A 25647-nucleotide genomic window follows, 5' to 3' on the forward strand; every position below is an offset into this window, starting at 1 on the left:
GAGAGAGAGAGAGAGAGAGAGAGAGAGAGAGAGGAGGGAGCAAGCAGCCCTTTTTTATAGAGCCAGCCCTACCAGTTGCCAGGTAACTGTGGGGAGGAGCATTCCTGACTGCTGCCAGGTATCTGTGGGGGCAGTTATACAGAATGCCAACAACTGGAACAGGGGCTATCCCAGAAGCTGTTTCCTGCATGTGGACTATGTTCTTCTAGCTGGGCTGCCTTGTCTGGACTCAGTGGGAAAGGAAGAGCCTAGCCATATAAAGACTTGAAGTGCCATGGTGGGAGATACACAGGAGGGCCCCCACCACTCAGAGGAAGAAGGGAGGGAGGGATATGGGAAGGAACAGAACAGTAAATGGGATGTAAGATGTATAAGGAAATAAATAATTGCGATTTTAAAAAAGATTGACTAATGGAAAACAAGTCAAGAAGTAGCCTTCCTCCTTAATCTCTGCATTAGTTCCTGCCTCCAGATTCCTATTCTGAATTCCTGCACTGGCTTGCCTTAATGCAGAACTGTAAGCTGAATAATTTTTAAAAAAGGAAGGAAGGAAGAAAGAAAGGAAGGAAGGAAGAAGAAAAGGAAGAAGCAACAACATAAAATGTCTTTCTCTTCTTGTTACTTCTGCTAATAATGTTTTATCACAACAATAGAAACCATAACTGAGTCACTTCCTGAACACTAAAAACTCAAGAAGTCTTTTGGAAGCAACCACTGCTAGAAGCCAACTGTTGATTGTCCATTGATCACCCAATCAGGTCCAGTTTCCTCTAATAGAGGCACAGTCTCTGTACTTTGTTATATTCCATCAGTCACATTCAAGGATCAAACTACACAGAGAACACATTGACAAGTTGAGCGAAAGTGTGTCTTCTGTAAGAGCTATTTACACCAGGAATAAACTCCCAACACTCCTTCCCATATTGATTACCTGGCTGGTAATATTTAAAGCATGTTTCTTTTAAAATTGGCAACTGTGTTCAGTGTGTATTTCAGCAGTAGAGCACATCCTTGCTGCATATATGTCCCTAGGTTTAGTCCTCATAATAACCAATAAAAACACATTCAAACAGAGGCTTCTTGCGTTTCTCTTCTGGACCTTGTTGTTGTTGTTGTTGTTGTTGTTGTTGTTGTTTTGCTGCTGCTGTTGCTGTTGCTATTTTTGTTGTTTTCTATGGCCCAGCAGCATTCCTGTAGCCTGACAGGAGCCTGACAGAGAGTGGTGTATTGGAATGACCTCACATTGGTTGATCAGAGCTAAGGATGCACAATGCTTCCCAAACCTGTGATCAAGTGACATGAGTTCATAACCTGAAATTTTTCCATGAAGGAAATATTTACAGTATGAAGTGTGACAAATAACACACATTAGCTTTTTAATATCATTGGTCAACAGCATTGAATACATGAACCTTGGAGTTGAGAAGCACTGGACAAGGTCACTTTTCTCAGGCATGTTAGAATTCCATGGCCTGCTAAATGAGCCTAAAGTCCATGTGTAATCCTGATGCAGAGACTTTTAATTGGAGCTTCTTAGGGAAATCCTTTCTCTGCTAAAATATGCATCTTAAGTACGCTTTCTGCATGACTCCTATGTATCTAGATGATTGATGACAGAGTCCTTAAAACAGCTGCTTCTGGGGTGTCCCTTAATTCCCAAATTATAATAGAAAAGATCTGGGAGTCATGAAAAATGATTCCCAGACTACAAGACATAATCGCAGGACATGTAGAATTAGCATAGCAGAATTTCAGAACCATGATGGATTACTGCTGACCTTTGGTGCTTTGATTCTCATTTAAGAGCAAGGATATATGTGTGACTTGTACCTAACTCAGCCATGCACACTGGTGTGAACCAGTAGATAATCTGTCTTAGTGTCACAGATAGAGAGGATGCAAACTTGAGAAATTTGAGCTTGAAAAACTGCACCTCATGATAATCACCCATACCTTGATCCAATGTTTTTGAGTATCAAACTGGGGCAGTGATTGGGATAGTTTTTGAGGGGATATGGGAAAGCATTGTATGTGGGGGAGAGGTGACATGTAATGGGAGCCCAATGGACACTATTTTACGGCTGTCTACATATATATTAGTTTGCCTAAAAACTTATGCTTCAAGATCCTCTATGTTCTTTTAGTGTAGAGAATATGGTAAAGCAAATACAGTGTGAAATTTCTCAGTTTGTTGGAGATGTAGCTTGGCATTTTCTGAAGTTGTGAAATGTTTAAAGCCTGTCCTTTTGAGGTTTTGGGAAAGTCGCCATATTGCTCATGAACTTCCTGTGTTAAGTTCACCTTTGAAAGCCAATTGGACAAGTATAGGGGTTTTGTTTGTTTCTTCTTTGTTTGTAACAGTTTCTACTGATTAAATTCAAGACATCAAGAGAGGTCTTTTTGTTCTGTTCATCTCATGGTTCTTTTTTTTTTCTCTATGTGAATAGCGAGTTCTAAGTTCTGCATTCATCCCACAGAATGATCACTCCCAGCCAAAGGTACCCACTCAGGATGTGGGTTCTGTTGTCTCAGGCTCAATTCCAACTTCCAACTCAAACTTCTTGTAACTCTAACAGTGTGTTCAGCAGGGCTGCAAAATGCTATCCTCCGAGCATTACAGCCATTGCCTTTATCATCAGGGCAGCTGTGACTACTCGAAAGATCCTCAATGCTGGGCCATTGCCATTTTGTCATAGAGGAAGGAAGCAGGGAGGGTCATCTGAACTTCTCCGGAGATTCCAGCCACTCCTACCTATTTCTCCCTCCCACCTGTATGCAGTTTCACCCAACTTGATCATGGTCTCATGGTCTTAGGAGGTGATGGAGTTTATAAAGGGTTTATAAAGTGATGAAGGTTGACAGAAGAGAGCATTCTTCTATACTGCTGTATGCAAGTTGTCATCAATGCTGAGTTGATGCTTTTCAGGGATGCACCAGCTTTGGGTGCACTCAGGCTCTCTGAGTAACCACTCACCATGCTCTGTAAGTAACCATTCACTCATGTTTTGTAGGCTAACCTAATAAACTCATTGCCCTGCCTAGTTGGACCTTGGTGGAGCCCTTTGGACTGTTCTTTCTTCATGGCTCCAAATTTGACACAAGAGATACTGGATTTTAAAGAAACGTTTTTGGGGTAAAACAACATAAAATGAATAACATTTAATGTTTTTGTATTTTTTTCTTCCTAGGTATATATTCTTATCTAAGTTTGCCAATGATCTTAAACATTCAAATGAATTCCCCTCAAACTGGAAAATTAATATTGAATTCATGATATGAGACAGAAATACTACCATAAAAACTCTAGTTTTTATGAGACAATATCAGTTTGGGAGACTGTTGCACAACATTGTCCTACAATTAGAAATAAAATTCAGTGCAATTATCATTGTGTATAGATGGATTTCATGTGTTTAAACCACAATAAAACATACTGGACTGAAGTCCCCCAGCCTATGGGGAAAAAAAGAATTTGCTTTCCACTATTTTTTTTTTAATAAAAATATAATGCACTTAAATAGATAATAAAGTAAATAATGATATGAAATATTTTGTGAGTTTTGGAGACCAGGATTGTGAGGCATAGTAGTAAGAAGACTCAATTAAGTCAAAAGCAGACGAATCTGTTGTTTCGTTTGCTTTGCGTTGCTTTGATTTTGTATGGATATGCCCACTTTCCCTTATCAAGAAGTACTGATAATGACTCTGATCCTTAATGGATATTTTTGCTGTTGTTCCCTCTGACCAAAATATATTAGTTTTCCTTTGTATTTCTTGGTACATGTTCCTTGCTGAAGCTTGACTGTTGTTTCCCACATAAGGCTAGTAGCTCAACGCAGGGAAGTGCGCTTTGTTAACTCAGGGATCTGTGGAGAAAGAGAAGCCATTCCCACAGACAGCCCCGGTTCATTAGCCACTGTTATACTGTTCAATCACTGAGCGGGACATACTGGGACAAAAGGCTCATTCGCATCAAAAGGAAATCCCAAGGGTTTTCTACTTTGGTGAAATGGAATTAATTAAATACAGTCTAACATAAGGTGGCTGGAAATACATACATATGCAGAAATAGCATTTTAATCAATTTGCATGCAAGTGAGAGAATGCTTTCTAAACCTCACTGCTAAATGGCAGGAGGACCCTTCCTGCCGGTGCCTGTTGCTTATTTCTTCAGCAATTTAAACTTAGAACAAAGAAATCAGAAATGCAGAGCACTAAAAGAGATCCAAGAAGGAATTTTGTCATGGCAAGACAAACTAACATTAATAAATGAAGCTAATTAGGCTTGATTTGCATATTTAACTCATCTTAATTACACATGGATTTAGCAAACATTTTAAAAGCTGCAATCAATCTTTCACAGACATGGTTAGTTATTTACATGAAATAACAAAAACTGGGAGCCTCATTAGTGATCACTCTGTATCCAGTTTACATGCCAGTGGGATTAATTCCGTAGTAATAATGAAATATGCTCTTCATTAACAATTTGTAATCCGTAAAGTTTAAAAGTTCTTTGGTTTCACATACACCAATAAAATTTTGTCACAGCCATTTTCAATGTTAAGAAAATTACTCTAGTACGTTAAAATATTTAAGTTTACCTAAGAAAGGATCTCAAAAAATTTCTCCTGACATTGACTTTTAGTAATGGTTTTATTTATTCATTGAAAATTTCATACACTTATACAATTGACAAGCTAAGGTAATAGCCATGATTTAATCAAGATCTATCTCATGTTATTGTGTTCAGGAAGGGGTTTTCCCCAAAGGTGGAGTGAACTTTAATCATTAGACGTACTTTACTTCCTCTTCATATGTCATAGACTTTGAAATAATAGCCTACACTTTCCTGTGTTGGTGGTTCTCAACCTCCCAAATTCTATGACCCTTTACTATAGTCTCTCATGTTGTAGTGACCACAAGCCATAAAATAATTTCACTGCTACCTCATAACTATAATTTTGCTACTTTCATCAATTATAATGTAAATATTTGATATGCAGGACATCTGATATGTGACCCCATAGGGGGTCATTAGCAAGAGCTTGAGATCCCGTGCCCTATCTTTTTTTATCTTGTAACATGTTTTGTCTGGAGAATTTTCCTCAGGTATTCATAGGTATTTTACTATATGAAAGCATTTTCTCAAGGCACAGCAGAAGTGACTGTAGGAGAAGAGGTCTCCTCAGGACCATTGTATGTGAAGCTGACAGGTGTTAGGAATGGCCAAGTATAGGGAGGTATGGGGGCGGGGGGAGAGGGAAACACAGATTTTATTCTGTGCAGCTTTTAAGTGAGTGTGAAATTCCAATGTGAAAGTTCCATTGCTTAGATTTCTTCACAAATTTCTGTCAGGAAATCATATATGCTGAGAGATTCACCCTTTTGCCTGAATTGCCATAAAAGACTATCGGTAAATACAGTAAAAAAGAAAAGTTGATGAAAAAAACAAGCTTACCAAATGAAACATGTTTCCTAGATCAGACACTGGATGTTTATGAATATAAAAATAATTATTCAATGCCCACTAAAAGTCAGTGTGTGATGGTGGTTGTGAATGAAGACAAAAGTCTTCGTCTTAGCCTTCAGAGGGCTTGCTTTGTGTGTGCTGTGGTCATGGAATAATGAACACTCACTGAGTCTTACTGTGTTACCAACAGCAGGCTAAGATCTTTGCCTGAATCATGTTGAGAAGTACCAGAATGGCATTACAAACAGTATAGCATGTGGTATTACAGATGAGAAGACTGAGGGTCCCAGAGTTCTAACGGCAAAATTAGCTGCCACCAAAAATCAAAATGCAAGCAACTTCACTGTTAGCCCACTCATGACTGCTGCATTTTGTGCATGAATAATCAACTCTGTTGCAGCATGTATTTAAATGTGGCAAAAAAAAACATACAACTTTTCATTTTGAAACTGCTTGCATATGAGCCATACTTTATTTATGCAATACAGATCTCTCTACTCTCAACTAGATGTGTATTATAAAGTAATATTACAGTTTAATTTTTGACAAGCTAATGCAAAGTAAAGATAGCTAGGGTTTTCAGGGTTGAGTAGCATCCTTCCAAAACTGTACGCTGATGTCCAGTTCTTGTTATTTCAGAAAGATCTAAGGGAGTGGCTCTCTACCTTCCTAATTCTGTGATCATTTAATATAGTTTCTCATGTTGTGGTGACCCCCAACTATAAAAATATTTTATTTTTGCTGCTACTTTGTAACTGTAATTTTGCTACTATTATGAATCATAATGTAAATATCTGCGTTTTTCTGATGGTCTTAGGCAACCTCTGTAAAAGGGTTGTGTTTGGCCCCTAAGGGGTCATGATCTCCAGGTTGAGAAGTCCATCCTTCTTAAAGGCCTTTAGGAGAATAATTGAGGTTATGTAGGTTCAATAGAGTGATCCTTGCCCATTGTGGCCAATTTCTTAATAGAAAGTGGTTCGGATGCGGACACATACAGAGGAAAGACTATGTGGAGATATAGGAAGATCACAGCCATGCACCGACCAAGAAAGGTTTCCTAATGAAGCCAAACTTGCTCATGCCTGGATCTTGACCTTTTGTCCTCAAGATCCATGATGAGTTTTAAACTATATAAAAAATAAAGACTACACACAATGTCATTAAAAGATGGTTCCACAGGATAGTCAATGTAGAAGGATTGTATACCTTGCTCTTCTGAGAAAACTCATTTACTAACCTGATACTTCCTGGGATGACTTTACTCATATTGTGTTAGATGCTGAGCTAGGAGTGGGCTGAGGACAGAGTGAAAACCTGTCAGCATTGACAGATCTTTTAATCCATTAGAACAGCAGAACTTAGAGAGCAGCCTTAGGAATGGGTCCACCACAGTGACCCACTGTCCTCTTGCCTGAAATCATGAGCTTCTTGCTGTTTGGCTGTTGACAGAGTGTTCACTGAAGCTAGCTGTCACTGACTAAATAGGTAGCTTTACAACCAGTGTTGATTGTTTACTTGGGAACAGCGCTGTACAACTTTTGCTAACGGATCAACTTTATAGCTAACTCTGGTCATTGTGGATTTGGAACCATGTGCCTCTTCTTGGGAAAACAGTGACTTTTAAAACTCGCAGTGGCCAATGAAATTAATAAGTTGACTACAGAGTAGGAAAACAAAAAATAATCTACAAATGCTAGGTATTTTGACTTGTTTAGATATTAAGTGAATCATTTTATACAAGTCTTTCCAAATACTACTGTTTGTCTGTGGTAGAAATTAAGAGTATATAAAATATACATATGTATGTATGTGTATGTGTATGTATATGTGTGTGTTATATGTATGTGTATATGTATTGAGTGCATGGTGTAGGGTTTATACAAATAAGAAATATTAATAATTTTGTAATATCATTTCCATTGCAGAAATTCTTCACCATCACTCTATTCTGTTCCTCAAAGGCACATGTACTGTGATTCTTTTATATAATAATTGAGGTTGGCATACAAGGGAGGGAGGGAAAGTGATTATAAGGGCACAGAAGAGTCCATAAAATGTGCAGAAGACATGATTTGTAATGATTGCCTCTGAGGATGACCTGAGATGGGGGACTAACTTTTTCTTAAGCATTGTTTTTAAAATTAATTTTATTATTATCATTATTATTACTTATTTACTTTATATCCTGCTCACTGCTTCCCTCCCAGTCACCCCCTCCCATAATCCTTCCCCTATCACCCTATCCTCTTCTCCTCTGAGTGGGTAGAGGTCCCTTGGGTATCCCCCCCACCGACCCTGGCACATGAAGTCTCTGCAAGGCCTTCTCTCCTACTGAGGCCAGATAAGGCAGCCCAGCTAGAAGAACATAACCCATGTATGGGCAACAGATTGTGGTATAGCCCCCACTCAGTTGTTCAGTACCTACATGAAGACCAAACTGCACATCTTCTACATATGTCCTAGGTCCAACCCGTGTATGCTCTTTGGTTGGTGATTCAGTTTCTGAAAGCCCCAATGGTCCAGATGAGTTGACTCTGTTGGTCTTCCTGTGGAGTTCCTATCCCTTTGGGGGTCAGTAATCCATCCCCCTATTCTTTCATAAGACTTCCCAAGCTCCATCCACTGTTTAGCTGTGGATGTCTGTATCTGTCTGAGTCAGCTACTGGGTAGAGCCTCTCAGAGGACAACCATGCTAGACTCCTGTCTGCAAGCATAACAGTATCATTAATAATGTCTAGGATTGCCCATGGGATGGGTCTCAAGTTGGGCTGGTTATTAGTTGGCCATTCCCTTGGTCTCTGCTCCACTTCCTGACCCTGCATTTCTTGTAGATGGGATAAATTTTAGGTAGAATGTTTTGTGGATGGGTTGGTGTCTCTATCACTCCACTAGGGGTACTGCCTGGCTACAGGAGGTGGCCTCTTCAGGTTCCATTATCTTCAATGCTGTGAGTCACAGCTATGGTCATCACCATTGATTCTTGGGTGCCTCCCTTATCCCAGGTCTCTGTCACTTCCTGGAGATGCCCACACCTCCCCAACCCTGTCAGTTGTAGACAATTTGAGAATTTCCATTCATTCTCATGGCCATCTAGACATCTCTCCTGTCTTTCCCCACAACTGATCCTGAACACCCCCATTCCCCTCCCAATCCCCTAGCCCGTCCAGCTCCCTCCCTCCATCTGCCTCTTATAACTATTTTATTCCCCCTTCTAAGTGAAATTCAAGCATCTTCACTTGTCCATTCCTTCTTGTTTAGATTCCATGGGTCTGTAGAGTGTAACATGGTTATCCACTTGTAAGTGAGTATATACCATAAATGTCCTTTTGGGACTGGGCTACCTCACTCAGGATAATATTCTCCAGTTCTATCCTTAATATTGATTTATTAACCACACATTTCTCACAAAATATAGACAATAAAAACATTTTAGCCATATTTTTTACTGCAAAGGATATTCAGAGATTTGTAGAGGGATGGAAATATTCCAGCTCCTAGTCTCAATATCAATTATTTAGATATATACACAAATGGAAGTCATTAAACTTAATTTCTTCAGATTTGTACATTTTGATGGCTGGAGAGACCACTCAGTTGTTAAGAGCATGTGCTGACCTTGCTGAAGATCCAGATTTCTGTCCTAGCACCCATTGTCAGGCAGCTCATAACAACCTGTAATAAGATGTCCAGGGAATATAATAGGGATATTATACCTCTGACCTTCATGGGCACTAATATTTAAGGGCAAATACTCACACATACACATAACTAAATATGTATATGTTTAAAAGGTTTACACGTTTCACTCTATGTACTTTATGTGCCCATTTGAAAAAAAAAAATCACTAGCATATCAAAAGGCCATTGTCATGTAGGGTTGCTCACAACTGCCTGTAATTCCAGTTCAAGGAGATGCAAAGTCTTCTTCAGACCTTCTCAGGTACTGCATGCAGCTGCATATGTAAAACATAATTAAAAATAAAACATAAGAGCCAGACATCAAGTTCAAGGCCAACCAGGTCTACAAAATGAGTAGAGCAGCCAGGGTTGTTACCAGAGAAACCCTGTTTTTTGTTTGTTTGTTTGTTAGTTTTTTGGTTTTTCGAGACAGGGTTTCTCTGTGTAGCCCTCGGCTGTCCTGGAACTCACTCTGTAGACCAGGCTGGCCTTGAACTCAGAAATCTGCCTGCCTCTGCCTCCCAAGTACTGGGATTAAAGGCGTGCGCCACCACTGCCCAGCTGAAACCCTGTTTTTAAAACCCTCAAATAAATACATACATGCATACATACATACATACATACATACATACATACATACCATGGGCCATTCCTGGCTGTTCTTTCTTGGTTCTCTCTTGAAGGTAAGCCAACAGGTATGAGTGTTGGTGGAGGCAAGATATTTAATTTTGCTGTATAATAATAAAATGTTTACCTATCTTTGCCGCAGTAGCTGACTTGCCTGTCTTGAGTTCCTCTGAGGCCAGAAGCTGCAGTCTCTGACATTAGCACCTCATCCTAAAACAACTGGGGATTAAGTAATGTATTAATTGCTGGAGCCTTTTCTCCCTTGTCCAGGTGCCTCTTCCTTGTCAAGCTAAGGGGAAGTTTAGATCAACACACTTCTATTGTACCAGAAGAAGAGAGTCATTCTCACAGAAGAAAAAACTTTTACACAAGAAAATATGGATTAAAGTCACATAAATTCAGATACAGATTCATGCATATACATTCTTAAATCTCCATTCAAACAAGCTAGGTCGACCCTTCACACTATCTCATAATTACATACTTACACATACACACAAGCATCCATACTTATATATGTACATTATGCAAAAGACCAAGAGCCAGTGCAGAAAGAACTCACTCATTCTGGATAAAAAGTGAGCTTCAATCTTTATTGCATAGAGAAAGAAAAAGTTTCTACCCTATTACTGCTAAATAAATTAAAACCAAATCTGTAAGAAGAAAGCTTTGTTCTCTTTAGTAAGACTAAGCCTGCTTTGCTATTACAAAAAGACCTGTACTGTCCCATGGTAAGAAGCCTGCCTGCTCCTTCTGATCTCTCTGCAACTTTTTATCTTTCCCTCTGCATTCTGCATATTGCTCTCTTAATTTAAGTTGCCTTATAGTTTCTATGTTATTTATTTCACTCTGAATTTTCCCTCTTATCTTGCTCTCTCCTCCTACTCTGGTGTAACAATCCTCTTACTTGCAGTGCCTTTTTTTCTAAGTTCTTTTTGAGTTCAGTTCTGTCTAAAAAGTTCTCCTCGGTTCTGTCTCCTCTCTTTGTCCTCAGCACTCGTACATCTTTCAGAATACATGATCACATGGAAAAAAGTTCACCACAAGTTTACACATAAATTCAAATCATAAATCAAATAAAGTTTACAGCAGAGAATGTTTACATGCATATCCATTAAGAGTAATTATCTGGCTAAACATTCATCATCAGTTACCAACTCTACAGGTTCCTGGAGAGTTAAAAACCGTAATTTTTAAGACGAGGGTATGAGTGAAGTTTTATACAGATAAACCCAGTCAATATTTTGTCTTCTGTCCTTGCACCTATACTAAATCGTTACTCCCCTTTTCATGACCCTTTGGTTAATGGTTTTACAGCCTATTGGAATGTGCTCTGAGCGGTAGGTGCCTGCTTGCTATCTCAGAAGCAATTAATTCATGACACTTGAAGACTGGCAGAGTTCTCATTGCAGTTTTGACATCAGAAAAGAGTTTAAGAATTGTTATAATTTTAGGAACTCTTATAAGGTCATCATTAAGAATTTAGAAATAATCTATTTGTCTATATAGCATCACTACAAGACAGTACATCTTCATTGTTCAGCAGAGATCTACTCAAAGAGTAGGAAATTACCTTGTAACTGTTATATATATATATACACACATATATACATATATGTATATATATTTAATAATAACAGAGAAAACTTATTAATAGCAGGAATCTTTCTTAAAATGAAATTCTCCTGGGCCTTGCCTACAGGAGCAAATCCATTGTAGATTTTAATCCAAGGCAGACCTGTCTCAGGAAGATTGTCTGCTAGATTTTAGCTTTTTCTTGATGGCTCCTGACAAAAATAAATAAATAAATAAAGTCTTTTAAAAAGATATAGCCTTTGAAGTTATTGTCTAGTCTCAATTTTTTTCTATGTACTGTTAGATTTTCTGACTAAATGAGTACAGTTATGCTACAAAAGGAAATAGATGATCACTTAACTCTAATAATTTTGGTTCTATTTTAAGTGGTTATTTTGTGGCTTTATCATAGAACTATTTTTCAAAAAGTTTATAAGTTTGTGGTTGTTTGTTTTGAGAGAGGGGCTCAGGTTGGCCTCCTCCTCCATCTGAAGCTAAGGAGAACTTCTTATCCTTCTGCTCCATCCGAACCTTTACCCCCAAACCTGATGTCACAGATTTGGACCACCACACACAGTTTCATGTGATGCTGCTGGTCTGCTTCAGGGCTCTGCGTGTGCTTAGTAAGGAGCATACAAGCTACCCTCCATGCCAAGCCCCTCGTCTGATTTGTTTTAATCTTGAGTTAGTTCTTTAATGAGTTATTTTTACACTCTTCAATTTTTCATATGCCACTATTAATAGTCGTGAGGCATTTTTTACTATTTTAAAGAGAGGTGATCAATATACAGTTTTTGTCAGGTAAGGGTAAGCTGTGCTGTAACTACCGCTAATTATAGGTGGGAGATGGCCTATCTCTGCCTACCTTAGTCGTGTCAAGGAGTCAGATAACCTCACAGCTACTATACTGCCTAGTTTTGTGTGTCAACTTGACCCAAGCTACGGTCATCAGAGAGAAAGGAGCCCCAGTTGAGGAAATGCTGTCATTTCATTACAAATCCAGCTGTAAGCCATTTTCTCAATTACTGATCAATGGGGGTGAGCCCAGCCCATTGTGGGTGGGACCATATCTAAGCTGGTGTTCCTGGATTCTATGAGAAAGCAGGCTGAGCAAGCCAGGGGAAGCAAGGCAGCAAATAGCACCCCTTTATAGCCTCTGTGCCAGATCCTGCCTCCAGGTTCCTAACTAGTTTGAGTTCATACCATGACTTCCTTTGGTGATAAACAGTGATGTGGAAGTGTAAGCTGAACAACTGTATCATCCCAAACATTGCTTTTTGGTTATGGTATTTCACTGTAGCAACAGAAACTCTTAACTAAGAAAGCCACCATCATGTGTGCTGCTGAGGCCTGCTGAAAGGGAAAGTGACCCCTAGAGGGTACTGCTCCAAAAAAATAAAAGCTAAAATGATGAGAACATGATTGAGTGTATGTGTTGTTATTTATTCTCCAGTCATTTAATTTTCACACCCACATAGGGGTAAGTGACTGTAGAATTAGAAAAAAGTGGTTACTACTATCTTGCCTCTGACTTTCTTTAATCTTTTAGCATGGGTTCAATGCCTGTTTGCTTCTCTTTCAAATAAGACTGATAGTAGCCCCCATCTCACAGGATTTGCTCTCTGCACAACACTTTAGAGTCATAATAAATAATAAATATACAGCTTCTCTTCCGGCTGAAGTCTTCACTTTTCTACAGTTGATTGAAGTGTTAAGAGTCAAGGGCAGCATCCATGTACAAATACACTCTTGCTCTTGAACCATCTTGCAGCAACGGTTGGGGAATCATACTGGGCACCAATTTAATTCTGTCATGACTGGTGGTAGTGACTGTAAACAGTAGAGAGGACATTTTGGTTTTTGTTGTTGTTTTTCAGTTTTCATTTGAGATCTCCATGTCAACTTGCTTATTCATTGAGTATATCTGTTTCTGTTTATCACATTCTACAAAAACTGTTTTAATCCTTGGGAGTAAGACACATAGCAGAGGAGATATGTTTCTCTGCTGGGGCTTCAGGGACAACTGGAATGAACTATGAGTCATTTTACTTAATGGTGAGTTATAGCAAGGTGATTTGTTTATTGCACATTGACTTCAGTTGAAAGTTGATCTTTGAAATCTCAGAGCTTGACACAGTAGAAACTGGCTTCTCATTTACAAGCTAACCATCGGGAACATCCCAGGTGATGGCTTGTCTCTTGTGGTTGTTCAGGAATACAGGCTCTTTCTGCTTTGTTTCCCATCACCTAGGGCTTCATTCTACAAATAATAAATGGAGAAATTTGTTAAAGGATTATGTGATATACTCGAGATTTATTTTACAGTGGGCTAGGCATAACTTAGTTGCATGGGCAAGCTAGACCCTGATGCTCTGCCTGAGAAGAAGAGATCAATTCCATGAAAGGCTATCTGCAAATGTGAGGGGATATTGTAAGAGAATATTAGATATGAAACATCAGGTTGTGTTTGAGTTGAAAGTGAAATAAAGATGAGGACACGTTATGTTTAGATGAAAAAAACTAGTACCAGAGAAGCAGAAAGTGAAGGCTGGAGCATACTAGAACTATTAAAAAAAAACAAAAGACAAAAAACAGGAAGAATAGTGTGATAACTTCATGTTTTAATGACTCTGCTCACTTAATGATTGTATGTAGAGCATGCAGTAGAACAACTGCCCAAGGTTCACAATGATCTTAGCCAGGCAGGCCTGCCAATAGCTGATGAGCTTTCTCTTCCAAAGGATGTTGAGTTGGAAAGTCTATTTCTTTTTCACCTAAAACTCTGTCATCAGATTTCTTATTTCTCCTTTCCTTTTTGTACTGGCTGGTTTTGTGTGTCAACTTGACACAAGCTGGAGTTATCACAGAGAAAGAAGCCTCCCTTGAGGAAATGCCTCCATGAGATCCAGCTGTAAGGCATTTTCTCAGTTAGTGATCAAGGGTGAGGGGGCCCATTGTGGGTAGTTGCCATCCCTGAGCTGGTAGTCCTGGGTTCTATAAAAAAGCAAGCTGAGCAAGCCAGGGGAAGCAAGCCAGTAAGCAGCACCCCTCCATAGCCTCTGCAGTCAGCTCCTGCTTCCTGACCTGCTTGAGTTCCAGTCCTGACTTCCTTTGGTGATGAACAGCAGTATATGGAACAGAAAGCTGAATAAGTCCTTTCCTCCTCAACTTGCTTCTTGGTCATGATGTCTGTGCAGGAATAGAAACCCTGACTAAGACACTGTCCTTTCCTCAGCAGCTATGGCATTGCCTAGGCTTAGTGTCCTCAAATTTCTGGCCCAAAGTCATGCTTTCCCTGCCTCAGCCTGCTGTGCATTGAGACAAGGACCACAGAGGACCTGGCCTCTGGATGTCTTCTTTTTTCACTGTATTTTTTTTTTTACACCATAAATTGAAGGTCTGTTATCATGTTTGCAAAGTTCTATGAACTGAATTTTTTGTCCTTCCTCATCCATATATTCTACCAGTGAGAAGGTCATAGTGGTGTAGTCAGGACACAATAGGATTGTTGGTTTGTTGGGGTTTTGTTGGTGTTGTTTTGTTTTGTTTTTTCATGAAGAGGAAGGGACACTTAAAGTGGCACCTGCACACCAAGAATAATTCCATCACTAAGAACCTAATTAACCAGTATATTACTAAGATTTTTTAACAAGGTAATAGACCAAAGAGAGCAACAGAGAACAAGAAAGGAAGATAGAAAAGAAGGGAAGAGGGGTAATAATGGAGGGTGTGAAAGGAGAAGAACTGGCATAAGGAGGATTAAGGGAGTTAATGTACAGGGATGGGGTAGGAACTGGTGATATATAGATAGATGTAGATAGATAGATAGATAGATAGATAGATAGATAGATAGATAGATAGATAGATAGATAGACGGACAGACAGATAGGTAGATAGATAGATGTGGGGGCAAATGACAAGGACAGAGAGGAGTAAGGGGAACACTACTAAAGAAGATAGAGACATACTAAACAAATCTTTGCACTGAAATGCAAACTGACTCTAGAAACAAAAAGAAAAGAATCTGGGCTCATAATCTCTGGACACATACTTCAGGTGAGATGCACATAAGTCTCTCCAATGTTGTTATTCAATCACTCTTTAACCTTACCTGTTAGTGTCGTACTCACCCATTGCATAAAATACTGAATGTCAAAAGTAACGAAAGAGAACAATGCTAAGGTCTATGATGAGATTGCAAGTCAGGAGCCAATAACTATGAAGATTTGAGATGTTAGGAAAGAGTTGGAATTTTTTCTTATGTCATAATTTTGGGGAGACTTGCAATGGCTAGACTTAGAAGGATGGCCATGTCTGATTCAGGTTTCCCTGATTCCATATTGTGTGGTTAGTGGACTAAGAGTGGAAAAAGAGTCTAATAAGGAAGCTCATAGAATGCTGTCCCCCACTAGGAAAGCCATGTGGAAAGGAACAGAAGTGAATAGAGAATGGGAGAGGCACTGCATCGAATGTGGGCATAAAGGTGAGGGAGGATGTAGACTGTCATTTGCACAGGTTTGTGGTTGTTTGTGTGTTTGTGTTGGTATGTGTGTGCCTATGTAAACTGGTGATGTCATGTGTCTCCATTATGAAGGAATGCTTTGCTGAAGGATTGATAAACAGTAGAGATGCCTTTCTTTTGCACATTACACCAGACAGGCTGTACCAATTGGTCACCAGTAGTAATAGGTGTCACAAGAACAGTGGACAGGGTTCATAACATTCAATGATGATACTCCATCACTATCCATAGGTGCAAAAAGATAAAAGGAGGACATTATTGCATGTAGTGTATGCTTTAAATACAGGAAAAGTTATAACAACAGAAAAATGGAGTTTGGACCACTGACAGTAGTTGAGCTGAAGGACACAGGAGTGGCCATTTATCTATCTCATTCTTCTGTAACCCTCTGAATCCTGAAGGTATCTTCCTTTAGGGGAGAGAGGTCCTAGAGGATATTGTTAGTGTATAGCAGGCTGTGGAGCAGACCAGTGGCTCAAAGGGAGCAAACTAGAGGGCATAGTCCAGAACCACACAGATGACCTCTTTAAAAAGTTCAACAGGGAGAAGGGTAGAGATGTTCATCTGGAAGCCATGAGTACTTCAGCAGTCATATATCTCTGGCATGCACACATTCTGTTTGTTTATTTACTTCAACTTGGTTCAAGATAGGCTCAGCTGGAAGAAGGAATCTCAGTTGAAAACATGCTTCCATAAGATTGGATTGTCGGCAGACTAAGTGGCATTTTCTTGACCAGTGATTGATGTGGGAGAGTCTAGCTCACTGTGGGCAGTGCCATCCCAGGGCTGGTGGTCCTCAGTGGTATAAGAAAGCAGGCAGAGAAATCCATAAAGAGCAAGCCAGTAAGTAGCATGCCTTCATAGCACTTCCTGCCTTATGTCCCTAGTTAGTGATGCAAGGTCACCTAAAAGTTGTAAGCTGAAGTACAACTTTCCTCCACAAGTTGCTTCTAGTCATGGTTTTATCATAGAAGTCCTCCCTGTTGTTCTAAAAACAAAATCCTAGCTGCTCAATTTTACCAATGAAGACTCAGGAGACAGAGGCTGGGGTGAAAGCTTGCTAGTTCAAAGAGACAGAGAAAGCACCTAGCTGACCTTCCTAGTACACTGATGGCCTAGAAGGAAAAAATTTTTCTCCTTCTCCACACTGTCTTAAATACTTTTCCAACTCAACACTCCTGCTTTCGGCTTACTTACACTTACTCCCTGTCAGCTGGTTGTTTGCTTTGCCTCTGGACCTAGGGTTGACTTTATTTAGCTTTAGGACTAAAGGTGTGTCCTGGGGCTGAGCCATACCACAAGTACTTGTTTACAGTAAACAGATAGCTCTTGGGTTAAAGGTTGGTGCTAGGCCTAAGACCTCCCACAACAAGCTTTTTTTCAGTTCACAATCTCAGAGGTCACAGTATAATGGAATATCCTCCCATAAAGCCCTAAAACAGCATGTATTTATGTTTGCCTGGCTGTCTACATGTGCACTTCATGCACACAAGTGCTTTAGAAGCCAGAAGAGGGCATTGGATCCCTGGAATTGGAGTTCCAAGAAGTGGTGAACTTCCCAGTGTAGGTGCTGCGAGTCGTATTCAGGTTCTCTGCAAGAGTAGGAATAGTTCTCACCCTCTGAGCCATCTTTCTATCCCAAGTACAAGTATTTGTTAAGCTCTAACTTTGTGACTGGAAATACAATGCATTTCAATTCAGCCTCAGCTACTTCCTATCAATAGAACCAAAGGTTAAGTACTGTTACTTCAGTGCACTCAATAGGCAACTAAGCTCGGTGAGGTGAAACGATTTATTTAAGGTCAGACTGCTATTGCTTGCCAGATTCTGAAATCTAGGATGAGCATTCCCTATCTCAGGGCTGCTGACAGAACCCTCTGGCCACACAGCTTCTCTGTGTGGGCAAATCAGACGCCCAAACAGTATTCATAGGTCACATGGTAGTTTTAAAAAAAGCCTCTTTTATACTTTTTTCAGTTCCTTTGAACAAAAACAATTTTGACAAGAATTCATCAGAGAAGTTATTCCACATTTCAACATACCATTTTGGATATTGCTTTTGATTGAGACTGTTTGCAGACTAGAATATTAGTAACCTACATACTCTCTCTGCCTCAAAAAAGAGTAGATTCACTTTTATCTGGGGAACAAAGCTCAATAGGAACACTTTTTAAACTTTTCTTAATTCCTGAAACATTTATCTTCAAGTCAGGTTTTGTTATAGAGGCACAAATGTGGCTCGTCAGCATTTCCATTATAACCGGTACTTCCAGGGCTATTCAAGAGAGCCTCAGAGACTCACCTTTGAATTAAAACTTGGCACTCAGGATTTGAATCCAGAAAATACATTTTCCCTACCAATTAATCAAATAATTTAGAGATTCTCAAGTTGGAAGCAGACAAAATGCAAAACTGTATCTGAAAAAAAAAAGTTTGAAGAAAAATCTTCCAACATAAAAATTTGTAAGAATGTTTAACATTCATTGTACAAGTATAATATTATATTACCCTATAGTCATACTCAAAGAAAATGGAGTTGAAAAGTCTATAAATACACATAGTAGTGATTATAACATCTTATGCTCAGCCTGTTTGGCTTTGTGAGTAATTTATTTCTACTTTGGGAATCAGGATGATTTGTGTTCCTTGGCATAATTGGTTTAAAGGGCAACAGCATGAAGAAACTGGATCAGAATAACAAAGGGTGGGGAGCAGACCTTCAGAGACTGTGAACATGCTTCTGTGTGCTCTTTTATGAACTTGCAAGTTAAGTGTAGAAAATTCTGAGTCCTGTGAAACAAGGATTAGTAGCATGCTTTGATTCTGTAAAGAGACATTGAAGTTTAAATTGCTGAGTGCAATGGTAGCCACAAACCCTAACTGCAGCCTCATGACAAAGGGCTTCCAACATTGCTAGTTTAGGAAAGTACAAGAATTGCCCAATAACATGAAGGAACACCCAAGAATCTGTCTTTAACATCGTATTCTGTAGTTTTCTTCCTTCTTTAGTCTTTTAAGAGTTGAAGCCCCCTATCAGTCCCCAGCCAGCCATTCTGACCTTCCTTGGCCTTCTAGAAACATGCCTACACTCTCCACAACTGGGAACTTTTGCTCTGCGATTTCACTGTAGGAGGAACACTAACTAAAGCAGATGTCTACTCTGACTCCCTACTAACTTCAGGTTTCGTGTAGATTTTACTGTTTGTAAAGGCAAAAGGGCCACTCTGTTAATCATATTTGCCAATAGCTCCTTATAGCAATAAGGAAAATTTCCCTGTGCCCTCTGAAAGTTTGCTAAACTGAACCAATACAGACACTTTAACAAGAGAAATAAAACGGAAAATTATTAACCTGTCAATTTCTCATGGAAGCTAAATACCTCTTTGTAGGAAAGAAGGAGTAGGTGCTAGGGCAGTCTTAGAAGAATAGCAATGGCTTTGGGAGAAATTGATTGGCCCCAAAGAATAGTCAAGAGTTGACAAATGATATTGGAGCTGGAGAGCAGAGAACAGTATGTAAGAAGAGCTTCCTTGATATGATGTCATTCCCCTTCCCTCCTGTCATTCCTTAATCTTTCCTGGACAATGAGAGTTTGGGGAAGATCTAAGAATTATGGCATTATTTTTGGGGAGCTCTTACTCAGCAGATAACAGAGCTTTAGAGTAGGTTCCTCCTGCATGTTGCTGTCATCTTCTGAACCCCAGTATGTATCAGTCAAACTAATGCTTTCTGCAAACACACTCTCTGCCTTTTAAACAAAGTAGCTGCCTCCTCTGTACTCTGCAGTATGCTATGCTTCATTTTGTAACAAAGGTAGTAGGCATCGAATTATGCCAAACAATATTGGTTATTGAGAAACTGCTTGTTGAATAAATTATTCAATGAGATCTGAATTTCAAAATTGGTAACAAGAATCTCCCAAACAATAATTGGCTGTAATCTTCCCTGTTTCAAAAGATACAGTTTTCCAAATAGAGTCAGGATTCTTCTTTGAACATAAGTTTCAAAGATGAAAGCCTCTATATGTAGCTTCCTCACTGCAGTGTGCCATGAGTCCATCTTTCCTGAAAACATTTAAACTGAAGCTTGGAGGGTTTCACATTTAATTTTAGTAACATTTCGGGAGAGGTAAGGTAAATGGATAGCCATGTCTGTCTGCCACAGGTACATAAATGCTTATTGTGTAAAACACCACCGTACATCTTCTACAGCATTTAGTACATGTAATAACAGTAGAAAAACCGGTCTTTGAAAATGAGAAATTCCATTCTGACCTTATAATTTAAAAATAGTAGGCTCACACCTCCAGCCTCAACAATGATGGGGATGCCAATCTGTTAAACAATTCACCATGGGAGCCCCAGATAGAGTTCCCTGCCAACTCCGTGGCCCAAACAGGAAGAGTAGAATTCTAGCAAAAAGAGCCATACTGTGAAACAACCCAGAAGCACCACCTCCATCATTCTGAATGGTACTTGATGACACATCTATTATTCTATTTTCTATCATGAGAAGAAATTTTTGTAGATGAACTAAACATGACTTAAATAAACTCATGTCTGTTTTATCTCCTAGGGTAAATGTGAGCAATCTCTGTATGGTCACATGCATTCTGTCAATGATGCCACCTTCACACCTAGGGTAAGTTCAGTTCTCTCAGTGAATCCATCTGATTCTTCATATGTCAAAGTTAATTTTAATAAAAGTAATTTCCAAGGTAAAATGAATACTTCATAACCTGAGGACAACAAAATGAAGAATTAACTGTAAAGAATCGAGAAATGTGTTGAAATAGAAGATGAGTACAGAACTTTAAAGCTCACAAATTCTCACACACACACATGCACACACACACACCAGTAACACTAGAAAGGAAGAAGGCTGTAGGGTACACTTTCCTCAGAGCCTCGTGTCCAGCATGTAAATGAGTAGATGCTGCCCTAACTCTTTACAGTTCTAGGGACTGCATGCATCAAATAGCCTAGATAGCCTTGGTTATTTTTCAAAGTGCTGTAGCTCAAGATGTCTTTGAACTAATATTGACGCTCAGACTGACCTCAAACATATGTGTGTGTGTTTATATATATATATATATGTATATATATACACATATATATGTTAATTATATATACATACATGTAATATATATGTATAAAATTTTATATATAATATATGTATATATTTAATATATAATATATGTATAAAATGTATAAAATATATAAAATATATATATGTACAACAAATCATGTAACATTTATATGTTAAACGATTCACCATGGGAGCCCCAGGTAGAGTTCCCTGCCAGCTCCGTGGCCCAAACAGGAAGAGAAGAATTCTAGCAAAAAAAGCCATACTGTGAAACAACCCAGAAGCCCCACCCCACCTCCATCATTCTGAATGGTACTTGATGACACATCTATTATGTATAAATTATATATATATAATTTCTTTTGCCTCAGTAAGTGCCATCAAGGCTGTGCAGATGGTTTCATCTTTAATGCAAAATCTTTAATGAAAGTAAAAGTGCTAAATATGAAATAAAAAAAAAAAATACAAAACAGTGGGAGAAAAAAACAGATTTTCTTTAGTACTATATGTAAGTTGGTAAGAAGAACATTTTATTCATGGTTAGATGTATTCAGCTAGAAGGGTGGTTAAGCCTTGCTTTGAGTTGCTAAGCTAATTGACGATATCTTTAAAGGAGCTCCGATACTCGTCATAGGAGGATGCTTTAAGTTTGGGCCTTCTCAGATGAAAGCAGTTTGACTAGACAGATGACCTCTCAAGTCTCTCAAACTCCATGATTTAATTACATCTAACATCTTAATTCATCTCTAAGCTCCCAGTAGAATGAAAACCTCCTAATTCTATATTCCTCCTCTTCTCTAATTAGCTGAAAAGGAAATCTGATAGATGGCTCACTTCGAACCTCAAAATGACAGCATAGACAAAATGCTGTTACTACCCTGCTGCTATGATTCTTTAAGAAAAAAGAAAAGAACATTCTCTAAAAATTATATCTTCGGAGGGAATGTTGAATGCTCCAGCTGAAACTGTGTGGCTGTACTGTCACTCCTGAAAGTTTAAAGGATGTGTGCCACCACAATTAGATTGTAACAGATTTGTCTCTGTACAGAACAGTCCATTTAATTGACTGTAGTGAGCCAATTAGTTGAAAAATATTATATTATGGATCGGTCCTACTTACCAAGTAAAATTTTATTTCTAACAGAATAGTGAGATAGTTAAGCACCATGGGCCACATGATATAGGATATTTATGCTGAGACTTTATTAAGCCTTCTCATGCTCAAGGAAAATTAAATAGAAGCTGAAATGAAGTAATTTTATATTTCATAATTCAGACATTTTATTTTGGTGAGCAATATCGTGGTGAAAAAAGACCCACCATTCAACATGATGAACAGTAAATGAAATAAATTTGAAAATACCAAAATTAGATTTGCTAAACTGCCCACCCCAGCTGATACCCATTAATTGTATGCATCTCAAATGGCAGAGGATATGAAATGCAGGTGTCCAAAGTCAGAGCTAGTAACCTGTGTCTGGGTACACACGCTGCTCACAGGATGAAGAGGCACTGCTTTATTACTGTTCCAAACCAGCATCTCAAAGACTTCCTGGAAACGCCCATCAATTGAGCTTTTCTAGAAGAATGTAGTTAGTACTAAGAAATGGTGTTTTCAGCCAAGTATTCAGTGGAGCTTGGGGAACTGTGGAAGACGGGGAGGAAGTAGTCAAGTACCCATAGGTGCTCATAGAGACTCGACTGCCAACCAGGGAGCATGAATGGGGTGCACATATGTAACATATGTACAAATGTAACAGTTGTGCAGCTGGGTCTCCATGCAGGACTCCAAAAACAAGAGCAGGGGCCATCTCTAAGTTGCCTGACTTTTGATCCCTTTGGCCTAACTGGGCTGCCTCATCTAGCCTCAATAGAATAAGATGTGCCTAAACTTACTGCAGCTTGATATGCCAAGGCTCCATGGGATGGTTTCTCTTTACTGAGAAGAAGGGGAGGACGGGTGGATGGGAGGGAAAAGGAAGGTGACAGGGGGGACTGGGAGGAGAGGAAGCATCAATTGGATATAAAGGGGAGAGAGGGGGGGAGGGAGAGGGAGAGGGAGAGGGAGAGGAGGTGTTTTATTATGATGGCTGAAATTCTCCAGTGAAAGTTTTGGGCACCTGTGTTAACTGTTTTGCAAATGCATCTCCTGTAACACACCTGTTGAGGAGTATCAGGAGGTTGGGTTACAGAGAGTACAGAGCACAGAGCCATAATGACAGTGTTAACACTTAGGCAAGCATAGGTCAAGATAGTGGTAGCAAACCGTGTTATACACTAGATAGATACACAACAAACAGATTTTAATTACATATTAGACTTGCTAATTGCTTTATGCCTCTAGAGAAGGCATTGGTGCCATATTCATAGCTAAAATTGCATTTCATTGTATACACAAGCACAATTTTAGGAAAATTCTGTGGTTTGGTGTCAGTAAGCAGACATCTAAGTCTAACAGTTAGGGCCAACAGTCTTGCAGACATTTACAGAAAGAATTTACAGAATGCATATGACCCTGAAAACCATTCAAATCAAATTTATTGTCATTGTTTATGAGAATTCTAATGCCTATATCGGTGACTGACTTCTCTCTTAGAAGTAGGTAATTATTTAAAATCTATCTCCTCTTAAAGTATTCTGTAATGAAATATTTTAAGGAAACATGAAAGTGCTTTGTTTTTCTTACTAAGTCTTTATCATATATTTCATTGAAATATAATCTTTTATTAAATAATGTCACTTATGGTTTTTAACTTGACACATAGTACATAAAGTGATATATAACATTTGTAGGTGATTCACTTTTTAAATTACTCTTCTCCCATATATTATATCCCTACCATAGTTTCCTCCCCCTCCCCTCCCCCCTAATCTCTTTTCTAACTTCCTATCTCCCCCAGGTCCACCTTCCCATCTCCCCTCAGAAAAGAGCTGTCTTCCCAGTGACATAACCAAGCACATGCCATCACATCAAGGCTGGACAAGGCAACCCAGTAAGAAGGAAAAGGTCCCACATGTAGGCAAATGAGTCAGATAGTCCCTGCTTCCACTGCTAGGATTCCTAGAACACCAAGCTCCTCAGCTATAACATATATGTAGACGACCTGATCTCTGTGAGTTCCCATGAATTCTGATCGGTTGATTCTGTAGGTCCTGCTGTCATGGCGTGTCCCTGACCCCTCTGCTTCCTCCAATTCTTTCCATCCCACCTCAGCAGGACTCCCCAAGCTCTACCTTAGGTTTGGCGGTGGTACTCTGCATCTGTTTACATCAGTTGCTGGATGAAGTCTCTCTGGTCTCTTTGATTCTGCAAGGCTCTGGTCCCAGAACACTCTTCAGGCAGAACAAATTGCAGGTCAAAGGTTTTGTGGCTGAATTGGGGTATTTACTAGGGTTGTTCTTGCAGATTCTATGGAGTTTCCATAGAATTGGGTTTTCTACTTCACCCTTGAAATGCCTCTGAGTTCCTGTCATATTTTTCCCAGTATTTTCTCCTTCCCTCCTCCCCCTCTTGATCTCTCTTGTTCCCAACCCTACCAACGCCCTGTCATCAGCAAAAGCTATTCTATTTCTCCTTTCCTGGGAGATCCTTATTCACCCACACACACACACACACACACACACACACATACACACACTTAAGCTCTCTTTGTTACTTAGCCTCTCTGGGTATGTGAACTGCATCATGACTATTCTTGGTACTTGGTGGTACTTGAGTACTATACCACTAATACCCACTTATAAGTTAGTTACATACGGTGTTTCTCTTCCTGGGTCTGGGTTACCTCACCCAGAATGACATCTTCTAGTTTCATCCATTTGCTTATACATTTCATAATGTAATTGTTTTTAACAGCTGAGTAATGCTTCATTATGTAACTGTACTACATTCTCTTTTTCCATTCTTTGTTGAGGAGCATCTAGGCTGTTTCCAGATTCTGGCTATTATGAATAATGCTACTATAGACATAGCTGAGCAAGTGTCTTTGTGGTAGGATGAAGCATCCTTTGGGAATTGTATAGCTGGGTCTTGAAGTAGGTCCATTTCCAATTTTCTGAGAAAATGTCTTATTGATTGACAATGTGTCTATACAAGTTTGCACTTCCACCAGCAGTGGAGGAATGTTCCCCTTGTAGACAACCTCACCAGCATGATCTGTCCCTGTGCTTTTGATTTTAACCATTCGGATAGGGGTAAGATGGAATCTCAGAGTCATTTGATTTGCATTTTCCTGATGGCTAAGGATGTTGAACATTTCTTTAAGTGTATCTCAACCATTTGATATTCGTCTTTTGAGAATTCTATTCAGATCTGAACTCCATTTTTAATTGGATTATTTAGTTTTTTGATGCCTAGTTTCTTGAGTTCTTTATACATTTTTATATTAGCCCTGTTCTCTCTCTTTATATCTATTAAATATAATATTGACAGTCTATTGACAGTCTAGCTAGAGCAACAAGACAACTAAATAATATAAAGGGTGTATAAATTAAAAAAGGAAGAAGTTAAAGTATCACTATTTGCAGATGATATAACAGTAAGCATAAGTGGCCCCAAAAACTCTACAAGGGAATTCCTATAGCTGACGAATACCTTCAGCAAAAGAGCTGGATATAAAATTAACTCAAAATAACCAGTAGCACTCATACATACAAATGACAAATGAGTCTTTTTTTTTTTTTT

General features: G+C 39.1%; 1 protein-coding gene across 6 annotated transcripts in view; it reads left to right on the forward strand.

Moving 5' to 3' along the window:
• Spag16 (sperm associated antigen 16) overlaps nt 1-25647 on the forward strand; it is an 871212-nt gene that overhangs the window by 585286 nt on the left and 260279 nt on the right. For all 6 annotated transcript variants that reach the window (XM_031367840.1, XM_031367842.1, XM_031367843.1 and 3 more), the window contains one exon: nt 20451-20516. In XM_031367840.1, the coding sequence (XP_031223700.1) occupies nt 20451-20516 (66 nt within the window). The remainder of the gene's footprint in view (nt 1-20450; nt 20517-25647) is intronic.

The sequence above is a fragment of the Mastomys coucha genome, unplaced genomic scaffold (assembly GCF_008632895.1).
Source record: "Mastomys coucha isolate ucsf_1 unplaced genomic scaffold, UCSF_Mcou_1 pScaffold14, whole genome shotgun sequence".
NCBI lineage: Eukaryota > Metazoa > Chordata > Mammalia > Rodentia > Muridae > Mastomys > Mastomys coucha.